We start from the raw sequence: 14,046 nt of genomic DNA on the forward strand, positions 1-14,046 counted from the left end.
CATCATGAAACAAGGTCATTATGCAGTAAAATAACCTTCAAAGAAATTCTAACAGCCTGAAAACGATGCTCCAATTTAACTCATTCTGTTTCACCTACATAAATACAGGAAATAATAGTGACAACTTTGATTCAGAGAAGATTCTGATAGATAACACCTATGAAAACCTTCCTAAAGCATATTAGTCATTTTTTCTCCCTTGTGTTAAAAAACAAAGACTATCTCCTTTTGAAAAATAACAGCTACCTACCCTTCAGCATCTTCTGAGTCATTGTTCCAGACTAAAGAGATTGGGAAAGGAACTGCATCAGTGACTGAGAACTCTCGTACTTTAAATGCTGGGGAGAGGATGGCACACTGAAAGAAAAAAAAAACACAAATTACCTCTGGTTTGTCATGGCTCTTTATAGGATGCTATCAAGTCATACCTTGCCTTAATTTTCTTTTTTACAACACAAAGGTATGATTGATGGGTTTGAATGTTTTTTTAAAACTCTGTATTATTTATCATGAACAAAAGAATACAATGAAGTACTTAATTATTCTGAACAAAAGTATATGTGCTTAAATAGGTAATTGCAAGGAGTGTAATACTTAGAAGCATATAAGAATTCAAAAGGGATGGAATGGAGGGACCACAGCTGTTTGTCATAGAAAGACTGGATGAGAACTCTAAAGAGGAAGCACCACTAGTCCCCAATGGTCTTCCCAGGATCACTCATACAAATAAGAAAATATGTAGAGTCATTTCTGAAAAATCATGCATATATTTAAATAAATTAAGCCATATAACCTGGCTCTTGTTCTCTACTTAACAAAACAAATAAAACAAAATTTCTAGTATAAAGATATAAGGATAACATACTCTGAGCACATTTAACCTACAGGGTTATACATTCAATTCTATGTCAGGATGTTCATATTATATTTTACAAATTGGAGAAAATGGTGAATATTGGGGTAGGCACCTACTGCTAAGTTCACAAAATAAAATAACTTATTTGAGAACATCACCTATCTGACTTAGCAGATAGGCACTGTGCAGAGCATCAACATCCCTGCAGTGAGGTTTCTAGGACAGAGTCTAGCCCTAGGCCTAACTTTTTATCATTCTGGAAAAATCAGTTCATTTTTGGGGGCCTTAATTTTCTCCAACATAAAGCATGGGGTGGGGAACATGGTTAGACCAAAGTTCTACTAACACTAGGGGAAACAGCCTGGCCAAGGGAAACAATCAAATCTGCTCTAATTTAATGATGTTCCAAGAGGCAGAGTTCAGTTTCTTCCAAAATGTTAAGTCAGTGATACTTCATGTTCTGAGCCTGCATTCATCTCCCAAGTACTTGGCAAACTTTAAAACATAAATGACAGATATTGTTGTTGTCATCATTTATATTAGGTATCCCACAAAAAAAGTAGATTCCCCTCAAAGACATTATTTTCTACATTTCTTGCTCTTCCAAAACATCATAACCCTGACTTAATAGGACTATTCTGATTAACACAGTCTTACCACAGAATCATACATGTGTTTTAAAGAAAGGGGGATAGCGGGTGCAGCTAGGTGGTATAGTGAATACAGCACCAGCCCGCCCTGGAGTCAGGATGACCTGAGTTCAAATCTGACCTCAGAGACTTGATACTTACTAGCTGTGTGACATTGGGTGAGTCACTAAACCCCAATTGCCCTGCCTTCCCCCACCAAAAACAAAACAACCCACCACATTACATGCATGGTCTTACCACAGAATCATACATGTTTATGTATACGTATTTATGTGTAAATCTCTTTATCTATCATTGCTCCTTAGATCTAATTTAACATCACCTTAGAACACAAATGTCATCTTTTAAGGTTTAAGCTGTGCTTCTTTAAGCATTTAGCCTGTCACCTAAACAAAGCAAGATAGAACCAGGTATCTGACCTAGAAGACAGCCTTCTACGATGAAAGAAGCTACCCACCATTGGTCCAATTTTTCCTTAATGATCACTTGTTACTACAACTTCTATATTTTTCAACATAGATTTGAAGAAGCTATGTAAAGCCCTTCAAAAGACACTGACTTCCCACACCAACCTAAAATATATGCATGCTCTACAGCAGTTTTCTAATGATATGGTCAAGTTCAGCAAGATTTGTGCCTGACACGCCCAGCTGAGCAGGGTAAAAGAGCCCAGGTACTAAGTTGTCAAAAAAAGAAAATGACAAATGCTGGAAAGGCTGTGGGAAAGCAGAACCATTAAGATGCCGTTGCTGGAACTATGAACTGGTTCAGCCATTCTGCAAAGCTATTTGGACCCATGCCCAAAAAGCTATTAAACTGTGCACATTTAGCAATACTAGATCTATACACTAAAATGCTCAAAACAGGGAAAGAGCCCACATGTACAAAAAAAATCAAAGCAGCTCTTTTTGCAGCGGCAAAGAATTGGAAATTGAGGAGTTGTCCCTCAATTGGGGAGTGGCTGAATAACTTATGCAATATGAATGGTATACTAGTGCTGTAAGAAATGATAAACAGAACTGGCTTCAGAGAAACCTGGGTAGACTTGTGTAAGTAGACAGATGCAAAGTATAACAGAAAGAACAATAATACTATAAAGATGAACAACTTTTAAAGATTTAGAAACTCTAATCAACAAAATGACCAAAGATTTGAAAGACTCATGATAAAACATGCTTTCCACCTCCAGATAGAGAGGTTATGATCTCAAGAATGCAAGTTGAAGCATTTTTTTTTTGGACTTGGCTAATGTCGAAATGTCTTTTGTTTGACTATACATATTTGTGATGAGTTTTTTTCCCTTGCCTTCTCAATAGGTAGAGGAAAGCAAAGTGGAAGGGAGAAAATTAGGAATGGAAAATAAATAGAAATTGAAAGAAAAAAAATTAGTTAAAAAACAAAGCCCAAGTATCAGAAATAGATAGTTCATTTATTTTATATATGCTAAAGCTATGATTAAATAGCTATTTGTAATTAATAGAGCACTGACCTGCACTAGCCTTAATATCTGTAACCTGTACTAGTGAACAGCACTTCCTCCCCTCCCATACCCTCACACCATCATATTCTTTTAGTTTGAGAAATACTGGTATAATACTATTGCCTACTTTTCTGTCTCTTCTTGATTTAGAAGATATTTTTCCTTGTCTTCTCATCTTAATTTTCTTTAAAAGTTCTCACCAAAAAGCACTGGGCATTTACACGTTCCTTCCAGGACAGAACTGGGATAGTCTTGGCAAGCACTCCCTTTTTTGCCTGAAATTATTTCCGACCACTCAGTCAGCAAGCATTAACTTTCAGGATAAGAAGAGCAATCAGTTTGGAAGTGGAAAGAATGGCAAACTATGGTTAGAGTTGGCCAAGGGAAAAGAACAGTTGTCCTGAGGTAGTACAGTGGCTGGGCACGGAAACAAGCAAAGGCTGGCTCTGCTAATGTTTCTGGGGGAGGAAAAAGGCAGCAGGAGCATATTCTCCCTCAGTAAAGATCTTAAAGCAAAAGCTGAATGACCATTTGCTGATTATGATTTAAAAGGGATTCTCATTCAGGTACGGGTTGTACTAAATGGTTTCTGAGGTCCTAAGTTAAGTGACTCAGTCTATTATTTTTATCTTCCTTCTCCCCGAGACTTAAAAACAACCCCTACCACAACCCTGTATTCAGAGTCACTAAAGGGAAATCCATGCAAAGGCCAAGTACATGTTAGTAGAAATAATGACATGAATGATAACACCAACTCCTTTCAGTTTTGAAGATCTGGAGTTACACCAAGGGCTTTTTGAAAGAAACCCTAGACGGGACTAGGCCAGGAGACACTTTTAGGAGCCAGGTCCCTCCCAGGCCTGGGTTATTACTTTATATATCCTGGGCAGGATCCTAGGCTATCACATCTTCTACAATTTATCAGTCCAGATATCACTTTTTGAGACTAGCTGAAGGCAGGGCCTACCTGTAGGGCACACCCTCTGGCTACAGCTTCATCAGCATTCAGAGTGGTGCTGATATCTTTCCCAAAGAATCTGGCAATCTTCTCTTTTACTGCAGGGATTCTTGTAGTGCCTCCAACAATCTCCACAGCGCTTACATCTTCTACTTGGAGCTGGGTTTGTTCCATTAATGAGGCAAGGGGTTTGTCTATCTTTTGCAGGAGATCAGCACATAACTCTTCAAACTGAGATCTGGACAAGGGAAAATTTATTTTGAAAAACAAGACAAACCAAAAAAACCTGGCACCCTGTATAACTTTAGTATTTTAGGACTTAAACATGCAGGCAGTGAGGTGCTTTCTAAACTTAGGGAACCTTTTAGTATGTAGCCCAGAAACACAGTTCAATGAATCAATTAATAACAAACCATCCTTTACCATGCATCTGCGTTAGGGGGTAGGACTATCAAGACAAAAATCAAGCAATCCTTGTTCAGATCAGAGAGTATACATGCACATATTTAAGTATATACTGCATAAATCCACAAAAGCACTTCGGTTGAGAGCAGGGGAAAATCAGGGAAGGTTTATTGTAGAAGGAGGTGCTTATGTCCAGTTCTGAAGGAAGAGAGGAACTCTAAGGTAGAGATAAGAAGGGAGCATAATCCAGTCATGGGGTAAGCTGCAAGAGCACAGAAGCAGGTGATAGAGAATCACACGGGAGAAAAAGCAAGAAAGCCACCTCAGCTGGCTGTATCACAGAGGGAGAGAGAGAAACAAAACAAAGATGGATTTGAGGACAGATTGTGAAGGGCTCTAAAAGTCCAACAGAAGAGCTTCTATTTGCTCCTACATGTAATGAAGGGTGGAGAGAAGAGAGAACTTCAATGGAAGATGGAATGGGGTGGGGTAGAGTGAGACTTGAGGCAGAAAGACTGATTACAAGGCTATTTCAGTAGCCCAGGCTGAACTAGTATGGTAGCTTCTTGAGTAGTGAGAAAGGGTTTATGAAAGCAAGGAATGGTAAGGAACACTACTCATTTTTTTCAGGGTTTAACTTTGAGTGGCCAATAAATACAACCTCAAAAGCAGTAGTAAAAAAATTCAGCCAAAAGATTCCATCAAATATATTCACAATGAAGTATGGCACTCTGCAAAATCTAACATTTTTGGCTTCAGTTCTGCCTATGAAAATAACTTAGAGAATATGTCCTGACTCTTCTGACAAGAATTTCATATCAACAACTCACCTGTTCATCTTCCCAGAGATATCTATGTCATTCATAAAGCACTCAATATTCAGTGGGAGGTCCATGCTATTAGAGCTCATCAGCTTTTTCAGTTTCTCACATTCCTGATAGAGGCGTAGGAGTGCTCGAATTTTAGATTTGGCATCCAACTTGTATTTAGTTTTAATTTCTGCACAGAAGTGCTCCACTAGTTTTTCATCAAAATTTCTCCCTCCCAAGAAAGGATCAAAAGCTGTTCCTAGAACCTAATAAAAAAAACGCCCCCCCCCCAACTAGTTTAGAGTCAAGTTTGCAAATAACATTACCCCTCTTCCCTAGATGTCAAGATGCTCTAACACTTCAACTTAAACCACCTTCAATGAAAAATTGAAATCAGTCATGAAGAAAGAAACTCATACACTTCCCTATATAGTTTACTTCAGTACACTACCTAGAATGAATAGAAATGTTTGTTTTTAAAGCTTTGCTGCAAAAGATACAATATGAAGAATTTTTTTTTAAAGAAGATCCCAATAATTACCATTAGTACCAATTTCTTAGAATGATAAGATCTCAGGGGGTGAAAGGAAGCTCATGATCGCAAGTCTTGACTTGAAAATATAAATCCTTCCTATTACACTCCCAAGGATAAATAACCTAGCTTCTGTTCTACAACCTCTTGTGACAGGAAACACACCACCTTCCAGGAGGAAACTGTCAGGAATAAACAGAACTGAAACTGGCTAAGCTCTAAGTTCCACCTTTAGGCAGTTGTCTTCTCCCGGCTAAGTATGCCTAGGTCCTTTAAACCAATGCTCACAATGTGCTTTTTCTGTCTCCCTGAATTCATGGTAGTCTGTCAAAACTTTCCTAAAACGTGGTGTCCAGAGCTGGACATATATTACATTACTTCAGATGCAAATTGATCACACTTGTAGAGAACCACAGGTCACTGGGAAAACACACTGGAACCTGAGCGAGGAAACTTTTTTCATGAACAGCTTTCTAGTCACATTTCCTCCACCTTATACTTGATATTAATTTTTTTTTCTTTCACCTGCCAGGATTTGAACACATGATCACTGGGTCAAACTGAGGTGAGGGAAACACTGACCTACTGAAGATCAACTATTTTTTACAAATATGACTGTTCAGTTTCACTAAGTTGCTTTTCACTTGAACCTGTGGCTCATCTTGAGAACATGTTAACTACCTTCAGTTTACCCTTGTTGAAAGCACAGGCAGATACTTGGAAAGCCGAGTGTCCCATATCAACAAAGACCACAATTCGTGGCTTTTCTTCTGGGCCTGGAAGATCTTGCTTATAAATTCCATAATTCAAAGCAACTACAAAAAAGGATACATGTTACATAAAACAACCTAATTCCTAACAGGATGACATGCAGAATCCTTTTTATAGGATAAAGGTCACTGTTATCTCTAGTTTCATTCTCCTTTGAAAACAATACTATAGCAATAAATTAAGCATGAGAAATCTCTGAAGAATGGCAAGAAGTTCAGACTGGGAATGCAAGAAATAAAATGTGGATGTAAGGGGAAAAAAATTGGAAAATTAGGGCTTTGAATGTCAGGATAAATAGTCTGGACCTCATTTGGTATATGTTTATTTCCCACAGACAATGCTGCATTCTCTTGAATTTCTCCCAAGAACTTATCAGGGACCTCTAAAGACCTCCACCCTCCCCTCTCACTTTCCAGCTTCCTTTTTATGTGTAGTCTTCCCTTGAAGGTAAGCTCCCTGAGGACAAGGAAAGTTTGTCTTTTTCTTACTTGTATCCCTAGCCCTTCGCCACAATGGCTTAATAAAAGTTTACTAACTATACAAAGTGGAGCTGCTGGTATTTGAATAGGGGACTAGATTACCTACTAGCAAGAAGTGCATAGTAGAAAGATTAGTTTGGCAATGATATGCAATTTGAGGAGAAAACCACTGGAGTGGGGCACATAGGCTGGAGGAAGGAAATCTGCTGAAAGGGAGGGAAGAAGTAATAAGCACCTGGCCCAGGGTGTTTCAGTAGGAAAAAGACTAGAAATCAGTCAGTGAATCATTCAGTCAAACATTTATTAAGCACTATGTGTCAGCACTGTGTTATGCACTGGAAATACAAAGAAAGGCAAAAGACAGCCCTGATTAGAGTTACATGGGAACTGGGAAAATAGTACCAGAAGTCAAGGGTAGAAAGAATACCAAAAAAGAGGGGTAAAGTAAAGCAGTGTCAAACTCTGTAAAAAGATCAAGGGAGGAAAATAAAAGTCTATTAAGATTTAGCAAATTGGCCACAAGTTTTGGAACACAAAAGTGATTATGGGATAAGTAATGATGGAATAGAATACAGAGTACTCTTAAATAGAAAATAGATTATAAGTTTGTCAGTAAAAAGGAGGATACTTAACTGTAGCTTAAAAGGCTAAGTAGGATCAAGGTTAGGCTTAAAGAGGAGCTGGTTTTGCTGGTCAAGAACAGCAGTTCTCAAAAGTGTGGTGTGAATCTCTGGGGGTCTGCAAGACCATTTCACATGAGGTGAAAAATATTTTCAAAATAGTACTAAGACATTATTCGTCCATTAAACACATCTCCCTTTCCTAACTACGTACCTCTGTGAGTTAAATTTTCTTCAGATATTTCAAATAATAGATTATAGCAGACTAAGTGCGCAAGCATATACAAGAATCTAGCTGTCTTCTATTAAGCCAGACATGAGATGTGCAAAAACTGTATTTTAAAAATGTCACTCTTTTTGTTTTAGAAAACATTTATTTTTCATAAAAAAGATACTTATGTTAAAATGTAATGAGGTTATTGTTACATCAGTTTTAGCTTGCAACATGGCAAATTTTTATGGCCATAACCTTTTGTTTGTACACAAAAACTCTTTGGGTTCCTCAATTTCTAAGACTCTAAAGGGCGTTTTTGAGACTACAAAGTAGTCTGACAGAAAGGGTCACACTAACTCCACCAATTCTATCAAAAGTGCAGGTACCTACCTACCAAAGATCTTGGGGATAACTTAACACCCACACGTGACCCAATAACTGCAACGTTTATAGAGTAGAAGGTATGGTGTTCCTTAACTATAAAAATAAAGTGTGACCAGGAGTGGCCTTAATTTACGGATGAATTTCATCCAAGAGCAGAAAAGTCCTGAAAGCTTTCCTGAAGAAACAATTAAATATGTTACCAACTTTGTGTGAAAACTATTGCCTGAAACTTTCAGTTTTTTTTCCCTGATCTGAAATGTGTTTTAAGGTTTTTTTTTTGGTTGTCTGATGCAATCTATGACTTTATTGCTATAGGGATCTCCTAGTAAGCAAATTCCCTCTAACAATGCAGGTTGACACCTGCACTGCAATTTAGAATTGTCTTTCACATGACCCAAAAGTTCACAAATAACTTCTGAAAGAGTAGCATACTAATATGTAATTTTGTTTTAGTTTTAAGGTTCTTACCCTCCTTCTCTGGCAAAGGTACTTGAAACTCCCTTCTAATGCTTACTCTGCATCGAAACTTTCTTTCTTACCTGCTGTCATGTCATTCATTAGTCGTAGGCAGTTTAAGCCAACGATCTGAGCAGCATCCAATACAGACCTTCTTTCAGCATCTGTGAAAAATGATGGAACCTAGAACAAGAATGAATTGTAGAATTATTTTCTTTCTCAATCTTACATACTGTCGTCAATCTTACTTAGGTTGAGTGTCTTCACAATATCCTATGAAATAAAATAGCTATTCTGCCTCTAAAGAAATTAATAGTGAAGCTCAGGTGTGGATTTGGTCCCTGCTACAAGGTTGCTTATGTTTGGGAGCTCTGAGCTATAGAAGGACTTGGTTGGGTGTCTGCCACCCATCTGGGGAGCCTCTGCTAGTGAGGAGTCACAAATCTTGCCTAAACAGGGGCAAACTGGCCCACGCTAAAGAAAGAGCAGGATGAAGCTTCCATGCTGACCAGCAGTGGGATTACGTCCAAGAGTAGCCGCTGAACTTTCATCTTGGGCAAGAGGGATCTAGTCTCAAGCTTTATAAAAAGGCACATCATCATTTAATATGCTGGCAGTTAAACAAATCAGTGGTAAAATACTAGTTTTTCCATCATTTGATTTGCTACAATTATACTTTTTTCCAAATACCTCTCCTCAGAAGGAGTGAGACAGAGTAACTGCCCCAAAGATTACCTTTTTATCTTGCAAACAAATGACGGATTTTAGCTGAGGTATTAAGCGATAACAGGTAATTTGCATAAAGGACTTTTGTATCACACTAAAGCACAGTTATAAATTGTTCATTTAGACATGCAAATACAGGCTATCAATTCAAAATGCTGACAAGACCCATGACACTTTCCACCTGTCTAGAGGTTAAGAACGTCTTGGTTTGCGAATGTCTACAAGTGCGCAGTGTCACAGTGAGAGAGGCCCAGAGAACAGCTCACAAGATGAAAATTTCCAACTGTGCCCAGCCATGATCAAGTCATTAAAATATACTTTCTGTGGCAAGATTTAGTAAGATTAAGAGTTAGTCTCCAAGCAAACTCTTTGGGGAGAAAGGTTGTCCAATATAGCTAGAACAGTGTTGAGAGAAAATAACATCTAAATCTATCACCTGCACTTTATGAGTAAGTAGATTAATTCATTATCTTTCTGATCACTTACTGAAATAACACAGTCTGTTACTGGCTTTTTGAGGTTGTTCTCAGCAGTTTCCTTTAACTTGGTTAGCAGCATTGCAGTTATTTGTTCCACACTAAAGTAATGTTCTTCATCCATGTACATTACCTATTAAAGAAACAGAAGGAAACAAAAAGGCCATACTATTTCCCTTCCTGTATTAGTACCTGCCTGTTTCTCTCTCCTTGAAGGGTATTCATATCCACGATTCACAGAATGTCAATTCAACATAAAGCACATTTCCAAAGGAAGAAACCCTACAGCCATTTTTCCCCTTCAAAGAACTGAATACCAATGTCCAGAAAATGTTTCTATTATAAACAAAAGATTAATTTGTGGGATTGTTTTTTGTAGTTGTAGCAATATTACCCTTAGAAATTCTGTTGCAGGTTATAACTGCTACACAAATCAAGAGAAGTTCAATTCAACCAACTATATTCATCATATACCTACTATTAGAAAGGCGAAGTTATTAACCTGATAAGTTGCCTCCTAATGTTTTTCTGCAATTGTCATACCACACTGTTTAGGTTTGTAAAATGGAATTTTAAAACACCAGATAGGATTTTAATACCTTCACTCTTAAGATTCTATGAATTTTGAATATTTCTCATCTCAACTACAGAATATCTGAGCCTGAATCAGATGTCTACTCTCCTTAAATTTTGAAACCATAATCTTCTAGTGCCTATATTATAAAAATTGTAATTTTTTCTTTTCAATGCTTATAATTTTCATTATCATGTTCAAACTTCTACCCCACCTTTCAGAGATATCTTACAAGTAACAGCAGTCATAGGTAATTTGTTTCCATTCCTAGTTTTATGAGTTAATATTAGGGTAAGCTAACACTAAGGCAAAAGGTATGGAAGAAAGTAGTCCAGGATGAAACAATGAGGCTTCTCAAATGTTCTTATTAAGAATGAAATTAGAATATGAAGTGTAAAAGCCTAATGATCAGATACACTGACAAATCAATTTAGCTTTTAAAATCCACTTAACTTTTAGCAGCTTGAGAATTTCCAATAAGTTGGGGAAATGACAAATTGCTTTAATACTATATGTAATCTATTATTATCTGATATTCTTCAAACTAGTAGTAAATGCAATATATGTGAAGTTACAGCTACAAGACTATATTAAATTGGAAGTTAATACCATGGATTTTTTTTTAAAAGCAAAGTCCAGTTTCTATAATCAACCAGTTTTCAATTATGTTTTGATTACGAATAACGAAAATACAGATTAAAAAAATAAAGATGCAGTTACATTACCTTTATTCCAACACCTCCATTTTTCATAGGAACCAAGTCAAAACTCAAATTTTCTTTTTCTTTTTGAACAAAAGGGTCATTAAAAGCTCGGCCGTGAAACCTCTTGAAGTTAGATACTGTGTTGTTCGCATGAGTGATTTGCTGAAGAAAAAAAGTTTAAGGTGTTTATTCTCCTTCCTTCCCACCTCCAGGGAACAATACCCTACAATAGCAGTTACAGCAACCCTGGAGATAGCACATACACCTAGATCCCAGGAAAACTTGCTCACCACCATTTGTTCAACAAAAACAATAAACAAAATGGCTGAATTTCTTTTATGTCACCTATTTTTTTTTCCTGACAGGAAAGCCAAAAGCAGTCACAGGAACAGATTCCTTGCTGCTTTAAAACCACTAATGCATTCTATCCTACAGCACCAAGATGGTTAGTGAACTTTTCAGAATGATCAAGACTGCACTTAAGTGCTTTAAATAAAACCCCAAACAGTGATCTTTTGTCATTTCATTTGGTTTCTAGGAGTCCTGGTCCTAAATACAAATGCATAAACAGTGCTTAAAAAAAGTTTTAGAACTATGACAGTTAACACACAGGTCAAGAAAGGATTACTTAGTTGTTTTAATCCTGCTTTAATATTCATTTGTGCAAGTTAAATAATTTATGAAGACTAAGATGAGCCTACAGCTAAAGTCCCTTTAAACTGACATCAGGGCTCAAGCTTTGGCCAGTCCTACCAACTTGGAAAGGCTGTATCTCTGCTGTCCAAAGACCAGCCTGGCTAAATTCAGAGGCTCGTTATCAGGCCAGCCACAGGGTGATTCATTATTTTAGTGACAGCAACTCTCAAAGAAGAGAGTGTATTGTGCAAAATGTACTAGATCTAGAGCCAGATCTGAGTTGCAATCCCAGCAGCGGAGATTATCACCTGTGTCACAACCTGCTTGGGCATTCTTTGTAAAAGGTGGTTGGATTAGATCATCAATATGGTCCTTGCCAGCTCAGAATCTATAGTCTACTTACTACATTATGGGAGATGCAGTCTGCATAGACAGAATCACAGATCCTTTATGTAATATTATGAAATTCTAATTAAATGTACTTTGTTGCTTGACAACTGTTTCTCAATTACTTATCCACATTAACAAGAAAAGGGGAATCAACAATTCAGAATCATATTTAGCTTGTGAAAATGGCTCTGTACTTTTAGTCTAACAAGAAATAATATACTGGCACTTAGATGTTCCCCATTATAAAACTATTGTTTTAATTTCTTTTTTTAAAAATATAAAACAAAAGAGCTTTAATAATATCTTTTAGAGATTCACAGGTATGGAAATACACTCACACACAAGACCAAGGACTCACTAGCTTGAAATATCTCCCTAAAGAAAGATTGGTACAAAGACTACATTAATTTATCTTAAATCCTGATGCTGTTTTTTTTTTGAGGTGCAATTGGGGTTAAGTGACTTGCCCAAGGTCACACAGCTAGTGTGTCAAGTGTCTGAGGTCAAATTTGAACTCAGGTCCTCCTGACTCCAGGGCCAGTGCTCTACTCACTAACCCTCCTGACAGCTTTTTATATAATTGTCGCTAACAACAACAACAACAAAAAGGTGATCTCCTTGAGCTAGTCTTGTAGGATTCCAGATCAAAATAATTTGTTTTAGATAAGGGTTTTTGTATCAAGGTCCCTCCTCCCCCCAATTATTTTATCAATCAGACCACTCTAGTGCAAAAATTAGGATGTGAAGTCAAGAGAATATCTTTCCCTATTTGGGGCTATGTCGTAAAGTTCAACCAAAATAAAGCTTTAGAAACTATCTGTTCTCAAACATAACAGTAGCACATGAAATATTTCTAAGTGATAAAAATTATTATTTAAATATCTCCTCTAAAACTGTGCCAAACTATAACTATTTTCCCCATCTCTTCCTGAATGAAAATGGGAGCCAGAACGAAGGCTAGGACAACGTGCTAAATGTCATTCCCTTCTCCATTTTCATGTGCTGTAGACCACCAAGGGCTTCAGCATTCGTTTTCAATCTAGATGCTGTCAAGAAGCATCTTGTCAATAATTCTCCTACATAAATTTTTTTTTGCACCGGAGGGCAAAGACTATTGATGGGCCAAGTGTGGTCCTAGGACTAATTTTCTTTGCCATGACTAAACAGGGATGTCTTCACATAAAGATTATAGCTAAAAAATGCAACACGGCTAGGACTGTCTTAAATGGCAATATCCCCAAAGGTCACAAAGGAATGTCACTCCATATATGGAGCTTGCTCTACATATATCTATTTGTTTTATTCTGCCTTCATGTCTCTCCCTCACTCTTCATTTCAGAGGATAATTAACTCAGAGCTGAAAGGGACCTCAGGCAAGAGTTGAACCTCCTCATTTTGTAGGCTAGAAAACTGGGGCCCAGAGGCTAAATTTTAGAGTGTTAAGTGCTGTTAAAAATGAAACAAGAAATTGCAAATACTAGATGAAGATAGAAATGTTAAAAACTACATTCAATGAAACAAAAAACGTCATGAATTGATGTAATACCCCATGATAGCTCCCAAATCCTTGTCCTCGGTAGAGGAGGGCACTGGTAGTCTAAGACACATGAGGCACCCCCACCCTGTGCTGGTATATGCTTACTTGGAAACTTCTGTCCTATGAGGTAGAGCAAGGTTTGAGCTTCACTTGTCCTATCAAGGACTGGAAACCAATCAGACCTATCTGGGACCCTGACCCCTATAAAACCCTGACTGGGTTGATCCAGATGCTCCTGATATCAAAATTAAGTGCACAGATGACTTTCTCACCTTCCTAGTCCTTGGCATAAGGACGTGATGCCTGAAGTCCTGGAGATTTTTTCCCCCTCAAACATCCTTTATTGCTCTTATCTTATATATACACGTGTATTACTTAAAGATAATCTT

General features: G+C 37.4%; 1 protein-coding gene across 2 annotated transcripts in view; it reads right to left on the reverse strand.

Moving 5' to 3' along the window:
* Window positions 1-14,046, reverse strand: part of HSPH1 (heat shock protein family H (Hsp110) member 1) — a 30,905-nt gene that overhangs the window by 13,430 nt on the left and 3,429 nt on the right. For both annotated transcript variants that reach the window (XM_036744404.1, XM_036744405.1), the window contains exons 3-9: window positions 11,116-11,256; window positions 9,827-9,949; window positions 8,698-8,797; window positions 6,372-6,505; window positions 5,180-5,424; window positions 3,954-4,182; window positions 251-357 (exon numbers count right to left, since the gene is read on the reverse strand). In XM_036744404.1, the coding sequence (XP_036600299.1) occupies window positions 251-357; window positions 3,954-4,182; window positions 5,180-5,424; window positions 6,372-6,505; window positions 8,698-8,797; window positions 9,827-9,949; window positions 11,116-11,256 (1,079 nt within the window). The remainder of the gene's footprint in view (window positions 1-250; window positions 358-3,953; window positions 4,183-5,179; window positions 5,425-6,371; window positions 6,506-8,697; window positions 8,798-9,826; window positions 9,950-11,115; window positions 11,257-14,046) is intronic.

Source organism: Trichosurus vulpecula, chromosome 2, assembly GCF_011100635.1.
Source record: "Trichosurus vulpecula isolate mTriVul1 chromosome 2, mTriVul1.pri, whole genome shotgun sequence".
Taxonomy (NCBI): Eukaryota; Metazoa; Chordata; class Mammalia; order Diprotodontia; family Phalangeridae; genus Trichosurus; species Trichosurus vulpecula.